This window comes from Crocuta crocuta, unplaced genomic scaffold (genome assembly GCF_008692635.1).
Source record: "Crocuta crocuta isolate KB4526 unplaced genomic scaffold, BGI_CrCroc_1.0 scaffold37, whole genome shotgun sequence".
Taxonomy (NCBI): Eukaryota; Metazoa; Chordata; class Mammalia; order Carnivora; family Hyaenidae; genus Crocuta; species Crocuta crocuta.
In genome coordinates, this window is record NW_027532040.1 from 1775738 (window position 1) to 1792096 (window position 16359).

A 16359-nucleotide genomic window follows, 5' to 3' on the forward strand; every position below is an offset into this window, starting at 1 on the left:
AATGAAAGTAGTGATTATTTCTAAGTGACAGAATTATGGGTGAATATTTTTGCCCTCTTTTTCTATTTTCTGTAGAAAAATATTTCTATTTTTATAGTTTCTACAGTGAATTAAAATGTTGTTTCTCTGAGTGTGAGCACAGCATTGCAATTACAATTACATACTCTGGAGTTGGACTTCTTAGGTTCTAGTTACTTGTTAGCTGTGTGAACTTGGACAGGCAACTTAGCCTCTATTTCAGTTTCCTCATCCATAAAATGGAGATAATATTATTTACATTATAGATTTAAATTGAGTAATAAAGGTGAAATGATTAGAATAGTACCCAGCAGATACTGTTACATGATGTTTTTAAATATTATTAACATAGTTTAATGTGGGTGTCAGCAGACTATGACCAGTGGCCAGGTACCTATGAGCTAAAAGTTTTTACATTTTTTATTTTATTTTATTTTATTTTTATTTTTATTTCTAGGAGAGAGAGAGAGAGACAGTGTGAGCAGGGGAGGGTCAGAGAGAGAGGGAATCACAGACTGAAACAGGCTCCAGGCTCTGAGCTGGCAGTCATCACAGAGCCCGATGCGGGGCTCGAACCCACGAACTGCGAGATCATGACCTAAGTGAAAGTCGGACACTTAACTGACTAAGCCACCCAGGCGCCCCTTTACATTTTTTAAAGGGTTGTGAAAAAAGAAAGAAAAAAGAAGAATGTGCAAAAAAAATAGTATATGGTCCATAAAGCCCAACATATTTACTATCTGGCTCTTTACAGAAAAGTTTGTTGACCATTGGCTTAATTTGTTTCCACTTTCAAATATGTTTAGGATTTATGGGCACCTGGGTAGCTCAGTCAGTTGAGTATCTTACTTTTGATTTTGGCTCAGGTCATGATGCCAGGGTGATGGGATCAACCCCTGTGTTGGTCTCTGTGCTGAGTGTAGAACTGGCTTGCAATTCTCTCTCCTTCTGCTACTTTCCTCCATCCCCTGCTTGTGTGTGCATGCTCTCTCTCTCAAGCAAATAAAAATTAAATTTAGAAAATATGTTTAGCATTTAAAATCACCATGCTATAAATACCAAGGAATAAATTTCTAAAGGGGGAATTTCAAGAAATACTGTAAAAAGGAAATTAGACAGTTATGGACAAGGAAGATTTTATTCTATTTTGTGAATGTTTGCTCCTCTCCTCTGTATAGATCACTATTTTCTACCATTGATTAAGAATCAAAATTGAAATGAACGCATGGTACTATAGGATCAAACAACCCAGAAGGTACTTAAACTCATCAGGCTGAATGAAATTGAGGCTGAATGGGATCTCAAATGATTATGGTGTTTCACTTGGCCAACTCTGTCCTCCTGATGGTAGTAATCTAACTGTGGGAATCTAGGATCATATCATGTCTGGAATCAGCAAATTTGCTAGACTTAGTATCCAGTTCCTTGCCACAGACTCTTGCGGTAATGAGTGTGGGAGTAGGAAGGCTGACTCAAGAAGTCTCTCTAGACCCCAGTTAGGGACAATTCAGAGAAAGTAAGTTGCCACCAGTTAAATCTTTAGATTTCAAAAGGAATCCAAAGTTGTTAAAAAGCAACTGTTTTGAAAAAAAGGGGAGGGATTAAGCTAAGCTTTTTGTTTTGTTTTTATGGGTTTTTTTGTTGTTGTTACTTGCAAACAGAAAGAGTGTTAACCTGTGATTACCAGGATAACTTTACTGCTTTACTCAGCAGTAAGCAATTTGTAGCCTTTTCATGTGTTTTCATAAGCATACAAAATGACCTCAGGCAAGAGGCTGGGAGAAGAGACCTGATGTTTCTCTGAGGACCTTCAAACTACACTGGTAGGTCTGTCTAGGAAGCTGCTGTGGGGTGGGGATGGCATTTGTCTACTGAATCCAGGAGCCTGGGTATTGCTATAGTGGGTGGAGGGTGGAACACTAAGGGCTACGTTCATTCTGACCTTAATTGAGTCTGCTGAGATTCAAACATGACAGGTCAACCAAGGGGCTGTAAGTTTGCTGAAAGTCTATTTGCATGAAAAACTGAGGACACTTCCTGGGCAGAGTGGGTCATGGAGGCACTTCTGACACAGGAAAAAAAATTAGTTACAAAAGGGCAGATATGCTTCTGAATATAGCAGAGATTCTGTGCCCAGACTTGACTTTCAGCTCATCCCGTGTTAAGTCCCGTTTCGGGAGGCAGGGCTCCAGAGTCCATGCTTTCCCCTGCAACAGAGTTTTGGATGAATAAAAGGGGGGAGAAGATGCTCCGATACAGACTTAACAACCTTTTCTTGTCTCAAGTAAAGTAATTTAAAAACATATATACCATCTAATATTACCATAGTTTCAAAAAAGAAAATTTTTAAATATATAACAAAACAAATTTAACTTAAAAATTGAATTACTTTTAGACTATAAAAAATCGGAAAGTTGATAACTTTAGAACAGTTTCTAGTAAGACAGAACAGGGACTGGACTCGGGTCTCCTCACCCCTGACCATGAACTCTATCTTTCCTTGAAACTCTGTTTCTTGTGTAGCATTTCTCGGAGGTTGTGGAAGCAAGATGATGACGTAAAGAGACTAAACTATGAACACTGCCAAAGACGTAACCAAACTAGTCTGTGCCCAGGTAGAGCCTACTGCTTACTTTTCACCAACTTTCCCCCTCATTATACTACTAAAACTCATGCCCATGGGTGGAAATTTAACATGCTAATTAGACATGCAACATGTGGAAAAGCACAACTTTTAAGTGCACAGACGCCAAGAAATCCCCGCCTTTACATGCTTCAACGTCATTCCTTTCCCTGCTTGGCCTCTTTAAAAACTTGCCCTGGCCTATGTTAGGGGAATCAGCCTGAAAGACTCTTTACTTTGTATTGTTTCTCTTGTGCTCCAGAATAAGCTCCAATAAAAAGCTTTGCCTAGAACTCGCTTTTGGTCTCTAGTCAATTTCTACTGTTTAGATAGCCCATGGACCCAGTGGGTGACACTAGGAAAAACTCCACTCCACCATGTTGTAACTACTTACCCCCTTTCTTTTCCGTTTCTTCATCATTGCTTACTCCCTGCCTTTGGTCTTCTATAGTGTTTCCAATCACATTTTTTTCTTCTTAATTACATCAACTTAGTACGGCATGGATCAGCTATGGTCTGGGGTAGGGGGTAGGTGGGGAAGGCATGTAGAGCAGCAGACACTCAGGCTGAGGGTGAGACCTATCACTGTAAATAAGGTCCAGGATGGCAGGGGCTTTGTCTTGTCTTGTTTTCCTCGGTATGCTACCTCCCCCACCATCCTGAAAACAAGGCCTGAAATGTACAGGTGTTCAATTAATGTTCGCTGAACCAAAGAATGAAATACAGGCAGGGTATATATGGGTTATAGTGTAATACACCACTAATGAAATTTGGTAGTAGGTCACTGCTTTTACTGGAGGTAATTACAATATTTCACAAATCACTAAATATTAAACCTCTTTGCAGAAATCTGAAAAGGAAAAAAAATTGATAATACACCATCCTAACCCAACCATCATTATACTTTTGTTGCTACTCTTCTTACTATTTTACAATATGCATTTAAAATGTATTTGTAATCAGAAAATTTTGGATAGGAAATACATCACTTATTTTCAAAAGCATCAATCTCCTATACCACAGGTATCACTAAAATCAAATGTAAGTGCTGCTGCCTAAGTCAGTCTGAAATAACCTTTGATAATATAAGGAAGTGTGAGCAGTATAAATCATAGAAGACTTACTGGTTAAGGAAGTATAACACATGCATTCTCTTGCTTCTACTGTGTTTCAATATTTCATCTGCAAAATGAGAGGATTCATAATGACAGATTCATAGTTTCTAAAGTCTTCTTAAAATCTGAAGTTTAATGATTCCTAAAAAAATTTTTATTGGGGTGCCTGGGTGGCTCAGTCGGTTGAGCGACGTACTTCGGTCCAGGTCACGATCTCACGTTTCGTGGGTTCGAGCCCTGCATCAGGCTCTGTGCTGACAGCTAGCTCAGAGCCAGGAGCCTGCTTCGGATTCTGCGTTCCCTCTCTCTCTGACCCTCCCCTGCTCACGCTACCTCTCTCTCTCTCTCTCAGAAATAAATAAAACNACATAAAGAGACTATTTCTAACATTTCAGGACTACTCTAATATCTGGAGGGACACCGGTAAGTAATTTCACTTAACCAAAAAGACTGATTATTGGTAAAGTCCCAGAGGCAAATCTTTACCCTTATAAACCAATAAAACAAAATTAATCCAAAACAAAGTGACAACATACCAGCTAAGAGTAATCTAAGGGATAGAGTGAGGATAAAACATTAATTGGTGCGGAAATGGGATAAAGATTTATCATATGCCCCTACACAGAGTAGGGTAGAGCAGGAAATTCTTCCCTGTAGGGAATTCAGGATCAACCCTCTCGCCCAGTTTCTGTTTTTCTAAAGACCAAATCACTTCCCCTGGAAGGTAACTTGGCGGCTTGCTTATTTCATTAATTTAGGTCTTTTGGAGACAACAGAATTGCTTTGAAATGAAGTTTAATCTCCAGTGCTACTATCCCCAGGTAAGTGAAATTGACAGGACTAGGAAGGATTAAGACAATGCCATCAAAGATGGCAAAAAAGCATCTGCTGTGGAGATTTTCTGTTGTTGTTATGATTATTATTTCCGTTGAAACTTTACATAGCCTAAACCAGTCACAGTTTCAGAAGAAGCATGGGTAATCTGTGCTGCAAGCAGTTAACTAGAAGTATGTCAGAACTGCTTCCCAGCCTGAAAGCTGAAGCTGAATTCGGATTTAGAAGCCACACTAGAGGATTTCCAAGGTGCTCAAGAAAGACCATCTGGGACCCTTTAGGAGTCCGTATCGCACGTGTCTTCTGCCGAGATGTTGACTCGCATGTGTTAACCATATTACTAAGCGTAATCACCCTATCAGGCTGCAATTCATGTATATATAATAGTGGTTTTCCTACCACAAGTCGCCAGCAGGCAATGGATCCCTGCAGACACTTCGGGAAAGCCCCGGGTCCCGCCTTCTTCCAAAACTAGCCTGAAAGCTTGTGCCCCGCGCTCACTACGGTCTCTTGCCGCCCCCTGCTGGGCTCTTCGCTTGGGCTTTACGCAGCGCGGCCGCCGGGGGGCGCAAAGACGGCGACGTCACCTGTAAGCGACCGGAAGTTAGTCCTGTTCATTTCCGCCACTTGGTCCCGCCTCGGACCCGGTAGTAAAGGCATCTGCTGCATGTTGATACAGTCCAGTTTGAGGTCTGTGGATAGCTGCGCCTGTGCGTCTTCTTTCTAATTTTTTTAAACGTTTTATTTATTTCAGAGAGAGAGAGAGACAGACAGCGTGAGAAGGGGAGGGTCGGAGAGAGAGGGAGACAGAATCTGAAACAGGCTCCAGGCTCTGAGCTGGCAGTCAGCACAGAGCGTGATGGGGGGCTCGAACCCACGAACCGTGAGATAATGACCTGAGCCGAAGTCCGCCGCCCAGCCGACTGAGCCACCCAGGCGCCCCCAATGCGTTTTCTTTCTAAAAGCGGGTTTGTGTTATATTGATGTACAGTGGAGTCCTTTTCCCTCGTAGCCGCTAGGCGAGTTGGTTTTGGGAAGGAAGAGGGGAAGAACCCATGGAATGGAATCCTTGGAATTATCACAATTAGCTGCAGTTAGATAGTAAGAACTTGTGAGAGAGCTTGGCTTTTTCCCGATTTTAAAATTTTAGGATAATGCCTTTTAAGTTGTGGGGTTGAAGAAAGACCATGTACGTGAAGCACTTAGCTCTAGTTTTACAAATCATATTCGGGATTGTGCAACCTTCTCCCATTAATACTGAGGCGTGTGTTCGCCGTTTTCTTTTCGTATCTCAGATGCCTAGTAGGTAGGAGGTTGTTCATTTCACAGTGTTGTGCAATATTAGCTGGGATCGATTTCTTTACTCTGTATTACGAAGTGCTTACAATATTTTGTCCCATTCCACTTTGTTTATTTATTTATTTATTTATTTGCCATTTTTAGGGACAGCTGCTTTCTAGCGCTTCTGGAGAAATGCAAAGTCCTCTCTCTTTAAGACAAACGAGGTGAGAAATGGATACCTATAAAAGATCTCCAAACTTCCCTTGTTTTATCAAAAGAAGACCATCTGGAATGTAGTACCTTGAGGGCATTGATTAACCATCTTCATTAAAAGTCCCTTTATCGGTGTATTTGTTAATTTTCGACTTTGGCCCTTGGAATAATGGTTTTAGTTAATTAAAGACAGCAAATTGAGAGACATTGAAATTAATTATGAAATATTAAGTAGTTTTTAATTTATCTGGTTGTAAATTTAATTTTTTAAAAAATTTTATTTTAATGTTTATTTCTGAGAGAAAGAACACAGCAGGGGGAGGGGCAGAGAGAGATGAAGACGTGGAAACGGAAGCAGACTCCAGGCTGAGTGGTCAGCACAGAGCCCCAAGCGGGGCTCAAACCCACAAACCGTGAGATTATAACCTGAGCCAAAGTCAGACGCTTAACTGACTGAGCCACCCAGGCACCCCTGAATTTAATTTGTTTTTAATAACTGGTTGCAAAATAATATTTATAAAATATCACAGTATTTCAGAAACAGTACATAGACCCCTTTAAACTCTCAGAGATAACTGTCAACTACCTCCCCCCCCCNATCTTTCTATTGTGTTATGCCTTTTTTTTTTTTAAATAACTGGGTTGTGTAGTATTATGTTACATAGATGTATCACTATTAACCATTCTACTGTTGGTGGCTATTTGGGCTTCTTTTTTGCTATAGCAAATAATGTTAGGATGGTCATCTTTTTATTTTATTTTATTTTTAAAAAAATTTTTTTAAATGTTTNCGTCCTTTTCTTTCCTTTGGATAATCTTAAGTGAAAATACTGGGTTAAAGGATATGGCAGATGGTGCCAAATTCCTTTCCAGTAGTGGCATTTGCAGAGAATTTCCTGTATTTCTTCAAATGCTCATCAGCAGTTGATATTAGGTACCATTGTTTTTAGGCTTAGCTGAGACCATTCATACCATTTTTTCCGTCAGTATATTGCATTTATAGTATTGTAGTCAAATCCAAATTTTAGTTGTCAGTTCTAAGTCCAGTTCAGTTCTTTTTTAAAATTTATAAATAGAATACCTAGTTGTAGATTCTTTGGTAATAAGTTATTAAAAAGCAATTCACTTCAGCAGTAAGTTTTTGTTAAGTTAAAGATTTGTGGGAAGCTAGTATTTGAAAGAGACCTTATACTATGGATAGACATTAGGAGAATGGGCCTTTCTGAAAGAATATCTTCCACAAAGGCAGAGAGACAAGAATGGCCAAGAATGTTTAGGATTTGAGGTTTGAGAGGTGATAGTGCCTGGTTGTGAGGTTGTAGAATAGAACAGACAGCTAGAAAGGTAGTTGGAATTCTGTGGTGAGGGTTTTTTTAAAACTTTAATTTTGTTTTTATTTATTGTTGAGAGAGAGAACTTGGGGGAAGGTCAGAGAGAGTGGGAGACAGAGGATCCAAAGTGGCTTCTGTGCCGACTGCAGAGTCCAGTGCAGCGCTCAAATTCACCAATTGTGAAATTATGACCTGAGCCTAAATCAGATGCTCAACCAAGTGAGCCACCCAGGCACCCTGTGTGGTGATAGTATTGAAAGTCAGTCTGAAGATGTTGTTTTCTAGGAGAGAATTATAGATGTCTTTAATCAGGGAATAGGGAATGTAATCACTTTTTTGTTTGCCAAGTATACTATGCTGGCATTTTTGCATGAGTGATATTCGAGAAGCAAGTTAGGTGGCTGTTACAGTCTGGATGAGAAAAAATAGAAGAGTTGAGATACTAAAGAAGATACTGAGGGAGCTGAATCTGCATGATTCAATGACTGGGGGTTGAGGAAGAGGAAGAAAGCAATCACTTTTAGATTTTTATCATGAGTGACAGGATAGTGGTAATGATTTCATTAACCAGAGAGGGCTAGTTTGGGTCTGGGAAAGATGTTCAGTTTAGTTTTAGACACATTAATTCATGTGAAAGATATTTCTATGGAGAGTGACTTACACACAAGACATAAAATTCACCTTCACAGATTCAGAAGAAACCTTAGTAGATTTGTGACACCTTTGTTAAGAAATTTGGCGTATATTTTCACTGTTAGTCTTTCATTAGTACAGTTGCTCTTGAACTTTCTGTGTCTTGCTCAGCCTGTTTGTCATGGTGCTAATCATCTCAAGAGTTTATTGTTTAGAGTGGTTGTCTTCAGATTTTTGTTTATATACACTCTCGGTAAAAAAGGTTTATACATGTACTTCCAATGTACGTATATTTACTAATTATATACATTTTTACAATACTGTTATATATAAAACATATATAAAAAGGAATTTTTAAAAGGCTAAGACAAATTTAAAATGGGGTTTTACTGTTTTCTTCCTATATCCCATTGGATCACCTTGCATCCCTCATTCCAAAATACAGGTCTTATCTTCTACTGTCAGTGTTCTGTACCATTATCCAGTGGAGGTCACCCTTGAGCATCTGGAAGAGAGAACAGACTGTTGCGCTGTGCAAGGAGAGCCTTCTTTCTTTAGTTAGAAGGAGGATCTTATTTTTGAGTTTCTAAATTCATGCATTTTAGGAAGAGTCTGTAGTTAAAGAGTAGGATGTGGTATTATGGAGAAGTAAAGAATAGTGAACTCAAAGTACAGGGCAATCTAAAATATGCTGTTGTTAGGGCACCTGGGTGGCTTAGTCGGTTTAGCATCTGACTTTAGCATCTGACTCTAGCATCTGACTCTTGATCTCAGCTCAGGTCATGATCTCACAGTTTGTGAGTTCAGGACACATGTCGGGCTCCACGCTGACAGTGTGGGGTCTGCTTGGGATTCTCTGTCTCTCTCTCTCTTTCTCTCTCAAAAATAAAGAAATATTTACAATGTGCTGTTATTGTTTGATGTTTATTTTGTGAGTATCCTATGTTTTTGTTTGAATGTTATTTGAATCTACATTTTGAGAATCTTTTTCTAATTCTTTGAGCATCTATAGATTACTCCTGAGATACAGGAGTGTTCCCTGACTGAAGACATAATCTTAAATTCTTGTTAAATTGGTGTAATTCAAAGGGTAGACACAGGCTTTTTTTTTTTTTTTTTTTTTAACATTTATTTTTGAGAGAGAGAGAGACAGAGACAGAGCATAAGCAGGGGAGGGACAGGGAGAGAGGGAGACACAGAACCTGATGCAGGCTCCAGGCTCTGAGCTGTCAGCACACAGCCCGACACGGGGCTCGAACCCATGAACCGGGGATCATGACCTGAGCTGAAGTTAGACATTCAACCAACTGAGCCACTCAGGCACCCTGAAGCTTTCTTTGATACTCACCTTGAAAGCAGTATCTCTGAAGCCTAGAGATATTAGTGGTGAGTTGGAACCATCTATCTCTGTTTTTTATTTTATGTTTAATTAGAAGTGAGAAAGGAAATACCTCCTTTATGTGATAAGAGCCTATTATTAGTAATTAGAAATTAAGAAGTTTGTCACAGCTGTATAATCTAAAAAGCAAAAAGTAGGGACGTCTGCGTGGTTTTGTTGGTTAAGTGTCTGAAGTCTTGATTTTGGCTCAGGTTGTGCTCATGGTTTGTGAGATTGAGCCCTGTTTTGGGCTCTGCGCTGACAGTGCAGAGCCTCCTTGGGATTCTCTCTGTCCCTCTCTCTCTGCTCCTCCCCTGCTTGTGCTCTCTCTCTTGCTCTTTCTCAAAATAAATAAACTAAAAAATAAAATAAAAAGGAGAAAGTACAATTAAAAATATATGTATGGTGTCATGACTTAGGCCACAATTAGCTTAAGAACATAAATCATCTGACAAATTGAATAACAGAAGAAAAATTTTCTGTTGCTTTCCTGATAAAATATTTCCTATAAATAGAAATAACTTATTTTAGTAGAGACCTAAGGTTACTTTATATAAATTCATAATTTTTTGCTCCATTTCTAAATGATTAGGAAAGTGAGTTATTGAAGTTTTGTTCACTTGCCTGAAGTTATGTGTTGTGAAATAGATGCAAAGAGCCCTGGGTTCATCTTTTATAATGTAGGGTGGAGGAGGATGGTAAAAGTAACTTTTCAATGCTTATGTGCTCTCAGCACAGTTCCACAATTGGTGGAAGTAGATCATTTTGAATATAAAAATTGCTTTGGAGTAATCGGGTTACCAAGGGGGCAATAGGGTAAACTGAAGGAGACTGAGATTCAGAACTGTTGACCAGAGGTCCATATAAAGCTAACAATTAAGACTAATGATACCATGGGTTTAAAGAGAACTATGAATCTAGTAAAAGATGTTTAAGGTGGAAATTAGTCTGAAGGGTTGGTTTTCAGAACTAGGAAGAGAGAACAGGAGCAAAGGAGTCGGGTATCTGTGGGCAGAGGCAAGGCCAAAAATCTTGGAAGTTGAAAGACAAGACAGAATTGAAAGCATAGTTAGCAGGAAGAAACCAAAGCTTGAAAACCAGGATAAAGCAGAGCTAGAGAGGGACAACTGTTTTTGGGTAACAAATGTTTTTGGGTAGCAAATGTAGGCAAGGCCAAATACAATGAGCAAGATAAAGGGAGGAATAATTCTGGGGCATTGATGATGCTATACTTCTTTTCTTCACATTAAGATGGAAGCAGCCCCAGGCCCACAGATAATCAGAAGCAGTGACCGAGAGACTGGGAATGCAGTAGCTCAACTGTTACTGCAGCACCAGGAAAGCTGGAGCTATAGATGTTTTTTAGAGAAAAGACCATGATGCTTATAGGATCATAATGTGATTTTTAAGCTGTTTAACACATGCATTTGTATAATATTATGTATGTTGTTTTACACAGCATTCCAAAAGGTTTGCGATACATGACCATTATGGCACCAAGAAACTTCTTGTGTATGAGAAGTAATTTTCTCTTTGGTTCAAGATGTTGGATGATCCGATTTTCTGCAAAAATCCTCTTTAAATTAGTTTCATTTAGGCTTTATAGTGTAAAGTGTGGTAATGCAGACAGTGAATCTTCGGAGAATGAAGAACTACTGAATAATCTACTTAAAATGGGAGTAGATGTTGACATGGCAAAAAAACGACAGCCTGGAGTTTTTAATAGGATGGGAACTAAAGAGCAAGACCTGAAGATGTTCCTTCTATCCAAAGGTGCTAGCAAAGAAGTGATTGCTAGCATTATAACAAGATATCCACGAGCCATTACACGCACACCTGAAAGTCTTTCAGAACGGTGGGATCTGTGGAGAAGAATTATGACATCAGACCTTGAAATTATAACTATCTTGGAACGTTCTCCTGAATCTTTTTTTCGATCCAGAAACAACCTAAACTTAGAAAATAATATAAAGTTCCTCTCCTCAGTTGGATTGACCCATAAATGCCTTTGTCGATTGTTGACCAATGCCCCACGTACCTTCTCCAATAGTCTAGATCTGAATAAACAGATGATTGAATTTTTACAAGAAGTCTGTTTGTCATTAGGTCACAATAAGCCCAGAGATTTTGTTGGGAAGATAATTTTCAAAAACCCTTTCATCTTAATTCAGAGTACCAAACGGGTGAAAACTAACATTGAGTTTTTACAGTCAACTTTCAACTTGAACAATGAGCAGCTGCTCATTCTGCTGTGTGGTCCGGGAGCTAAAATTCTCGACCTTTCCAACGACTATGTCCACAGAAACTACACAAATATCAAAGAGAAGCTGTTTTCTTTGGGGTGTACTGAAGAAGAGGTACACAGGTTTATCTTAAGCTATCCAGATATGGTCTTCTTGGGAGAGAAAAAGTTTAATGATAAAATAGACTGCCTCATAGAAGAAAAAATTAGCATATCACAAATAATTGAAAATCCTCGGATTTTGGATTCAAGCATAAGTACTTTAAAAAGTCGAATCAAAGAATTGGTAAATGCTGGCTATAATTTCAGTACATCAAACATTAGTCTTTTATCTTGGAGTCAAAAAAGATATAAAGCTAAATTGAAAAAGTTAAACACTGAATAGAACATTGTTCTGGGGAATTAAAAAGTGACTTACAATGTAATGATCCCTCATTTTGAATTTGGGTCTTTCAAAAAGGAGAAGTTTGGTTTCTTAACCATATATATATATCCTTTGGATATTTTACTGTAAAGGTTTGTAAAAACTCATGATCAGTATGCTCTAGTATAGTCTTTCCAGTTACCTTTTCTCTAGTTTGAATTAATACAACATCCAATTATATGATACAGGCTGTGACTGTCTTATAAATGGTAATTCCTGAGTACAGGACAGAACAATATGTGGAAAGATAAAAAGTACAAAATAAGCTTTTGGTTTCTATTCAGATTAAAAAGTCAACAGTTATTTGGATAGTTCTGTTTCCTCTCAGGGAGGGTTTAGGATGGCAACTGATTTCTCCTATTGTTCCCACATAGCTAATTATGGTTCATCTTCAAAATAAAATGCCAATAAAAATCTGACAAACCAGAAAAGAGGGGTTTTCATCTCAAGTTCTACATTCTCCATTTAAACCATTAGTATGTTCCCCCTACCTCCCAACTTGGGCTCAATTTACTATGGGTATATCCTGATTTCTTTGAAGTCAGTGGCAACTATGATGGGCAGAAAAATGGCCACCCAAAGATGTCAATATCATAATTCCCAGAATCTGAATGTGTTATGTTACACTGGAAAAGGACTTTGCAAATGGAATTAAGTTATGGACCTTAAGACAGGGAGATTATCCCAGATTATCTGTGTGGGCCCAGTGTAATCATATGGGTCCTTCAAAATGGAAGAGGGATGTAATAGAGGAGGTCAGAGTGATGTGATGTAAGGACTTGACCCTATTTACTGGCTTTGAAGAAGGAAGGGACAATGAGCCAAAGAATGCAGGTGGCCTCAAAGAAAATGGAAAAGGCAAAGAAACATTCTCCACTAGTTCCCTTAGAAAGGAACATAGCCCTGCTGGGACCTTGAGTTTAGCCCACTAAAACATGTGTCAAACTTCTGACATTCAGAACTATAATATAATCAATTTGTGTTTTTTTTTAAGCCATTGAGTTTATGGTTGTTGTTACAGCAGCAAATAGATGAATATGGGAATTAAATGATATTAGTTGCATTATAGGTGAAGAAGTCACAAAATATGGTTCTTTTAGTATATCTGTGTTTCTTTCTCTTGTAATTAACCTTTTTTTCCCACATACCTTTCTGGAATGACAACTAAGTTACTGTTTGTGAAGATCTCTAAATATCTGTATAAAAAAACTAAATGTCAGTAATAAAGTCTAAATAAAGGAATATTTTTACCTGATAATGTAGTTTAAAGAAATGGTTATAGTTTCTGTATATTTATGTTTTATGGGAATTTCATCTAATGTAAACAAAAGAACAAGGAAGTTTTCGATGCACTGACTTCAAATATAACCAAACCAGGTGATGTCAATGGCTCTAAGACATTCACAGTCTAGCTCTGACTAAAACTGAAAGAGAAGGGACAAATTATATGACCTTAGTTACTTTCCATTGTTTTCCAGAGGTATTTGTTTTCTAGATGTGAATTCTGAATTAAATAACAATGGTACTAAACCTCTTCAACCTTATTTCCTGTTAGTGATACCTCTAAAAAACCTTTCATGACACGGATAGAAACATATTGCTGTTTTTTCAAGGCCATTTGATATCAATGATACTTTTATCATAATTATTTCCAATACACTATTTTATGGCAAGCATGGCATGGTTAAGAAAAATGGGCTTTAGAGAGATACTTATTTAGAGTGATAAATCTGGGCATCATTCTTGACCAGCTCTACAACTTTATATAAATATTTAAATTTCACTGAACTTGTTTTCTCATCTGTAAGATTAAAAATTGGCCTCACAGATGACAAAAATCAGATGATAGTCTCTAAGTCTTTTTGCAGATGGTAACTGTTCAATGATAATTGTAATAAAGTTTCAATAATATTTTTAAAAATAGCTTTCTTGATAAATAATTCACATAACAAGTCACCAATTTATACAGTTCAGTATTTTTTTATACTCTAGAATTGTGTAATCATCACAATCTAATTTTTTAGGATATGTTTATGCCCCTAAAAGAAACCCTTTGCCTCTTAGCAGTAAATTCCCATTGTCCCTTCCCTTAAGTGGCCCTAAGCAACCAATGATCTACTCTCTGTCTCTCTAAATTTGTTTATTCTGGACATTTCATATAAATGGAATCATAGAATATGTGGTCTTTTGTGACTGGCTTCTTTCACTTAGTGTAATGTTTTCAAGTTTTGTCCATGTAGCACATAGCAGTATTTCATTACTTTTTATTCCCAAATATTCCATTGTATAGGTATTATTGGGAGTAAATATTATTGTTAACAAAGCATTGGTTCCCTATATCTTTTGAATTTTATGGAAGATTTTCTGAGGCTTTGTTTTGGAATCTAACAATAAGGAACCTGAGGGAAGTGGGTAGCAGAGGAGATAAACCTCTGCATCAAACCCAGACAGCTCCATGCACAAGAATGAAACTGGGCCACTCTCTTATACCATAAGCACAAATAAACTCTAAATGGATTAAAGACCTAAATGTGAGACCTAAAACCATTAACTTCCTGGAAGAAAACATAGGCAGTAATCTCTTGGACATCAGTCTCAACCATATATTTATGGATATATCTCTTCAGACAAGACAAAAGCAAAAATAAACTATCGGGATTACACCCAAATAAAAAGGTTTTGTTAAATTTTTAAAATGTTTTATTTATTTCTGAGAGAGAGAGACAGCGTAAGCAGGATGGGTCAGAGAGAGGGAGATACAGAATCTGAAACAGGATCCAGACTCTGAGCTAGCTGTCAGCACAGAGCCCGATGCAGGGCTCAAACCCACGAACCATGAGATCATGACCTGAGCTGAAGTTGGATGCTTAACCGACTGAGCCACCCAGGCACCTCCCCAAATAGAAAGGTTTTGTACAGCAAAGGAAAACCACCAACAAAACAAAAAGGCAACCTAGTGAATGGGAGAGATTTGCAAATGATATATCTGATAAGGGGTTAATATCCGAAATATATAGAGAACTTCTACAACTTAACAACAACAAAAAGTCAAACAATCTGATTGAAAAACAGACTGGGGCACCTGGGCAGCTCAGTCAGTTAAGCATCTGACTCGATTTCAGCTCAGGTCATGACCTCATGGTTTGTGAGAACAAGCCCTGTGTCAAGCTCTGAACTGACAGTGTGGAGCCTCCTTGGGATTTTCCCTCTCCCTCTCTCTTTGCCCTCCAACCCCCTCCCCGCTCTCTCTCAAAATAAATAAACTTAAAGAAATGGGTAAACTACCTGAATAGTCATTTTTCCATAGAAGACCTACAGATGGCAAACAGATACATGAAAAGATGCTCAACATCACTAATCATATGGAAATACAAATTGAAACCACAATGAGATATCCCCTCGCACCAGTCAGGATGGCTAGTGTCAAAGCGACAAGTGTTGGTGAGGATATGGAGAAAAGGGAACCGTTATACACTGTTGGTGGGAATATAAATTGGTGTGGTCACTGTGGAAAACAGTATGGAGGTTCCTCAGAGAATTAAAAATATGATCCAGTGATTCCACTACTAGGATCAGCATCTATGAAATAAATGATATCTGGATCTTGAGATGGGGCGGGTGGGGGAAGCAAGCATAATTTTAAGTGTTAAGCTTCACATCCAAACATTATTAAAAATCCCTTTTCCAGTATTTGCTATATTTTCTTCATGTTTATGATAAATAAAGTATAAAGGAACATAAAAAATAAAGGAGGGGATCCTAAGCATATATAGAGAGGATATATATATATATCTCGTATATGCTGATCCTCAGCTGGCCATGATGATTATACCTGGGATGGCAATGGGTGATATAACAGCAACAGTTGTGGCCAAGGAGAAATGCGGGATGTGCAGCAGTACAACATAGCACGTCTCTGGGAGGTTGGGGAGGGACAACTTCTTTGTAGCAACAAACAGATGATGCCTGTCAGGCAAGATTAAGATGTCATACTTTATGTATGTAAATTTTCTTTTAAAAATTTCTAAATTATAAAAATTATACAACTTTTAAAAATTGTAACATTTTACATTTTAAGTATAACATTTTAAGTAATATTTCTTTTATGAGTAGAAACAAAACCATGTTTATAATGGGAAAAATGGAAAATAAATGAAATACAGAAAAGAATAAAAAACTGTAATTTTACTTTTTAGAGATAATTGATTAACATTTTGGGGATTTTTCTTTTGTTTTGGTATGTTTTTTGCAGACTATATCATACATG

General features: G+C 37.9%; 1 protein-coding gene across 1 annotated transcript; it reads left to right on the plus strand.

Moving 5' to 3' along the window:
• The first annotated feature begins 4523 nt into the window (after nt 1-4523).
• MTERF1 (mitochondrial transcription termination factor 1) lies at nt 4524-13521 on the plus strand. The gene is made up of 3 exons (XM_077776246.1): nt 4524-4577; nt 6034-6095; nt 10886-13521. The coding sequence occupies exons 1-3, from the start codon at nt 4545-4547 to the stop codon at nt 12051-12053; spliced, it is 1263 nt and encodes a 420-aa protein (XP_077632372.1). The 5' UTR covers nt 4524-4544; the 3' UTR covers nt 12054-13521.
• Nucleotides 13522-16359: the final 2838 nt, after the last annotated feature.

What these genes read in the sequence shown, in the direction of transcription:
- MTERF1 (XM_077776246.1), top strand. Translation starts at nt 4,545, where the DNA reads ATGAAGTTTAATCTCCAGTGCTACTATCCCCAG. An exon ending in TCCAGTGCTACTATCCCCAG is followed by an intron (nt 4,578 to 6,033) that starts GTAAGTGAAATT and finishes TGCCATTTTTAG; the next exon opens with GGACAGCTGCTTTCTAGCGC. An exon ending in CTCTCTTTAAGACAAACGAG is followed by an intron (nt 6,096 to 10,885) that starts GTGAGAAATGGA and finishes TGTTTTACACAG; the next exon opens with CATTCCAAAAGGTTTGCGAT.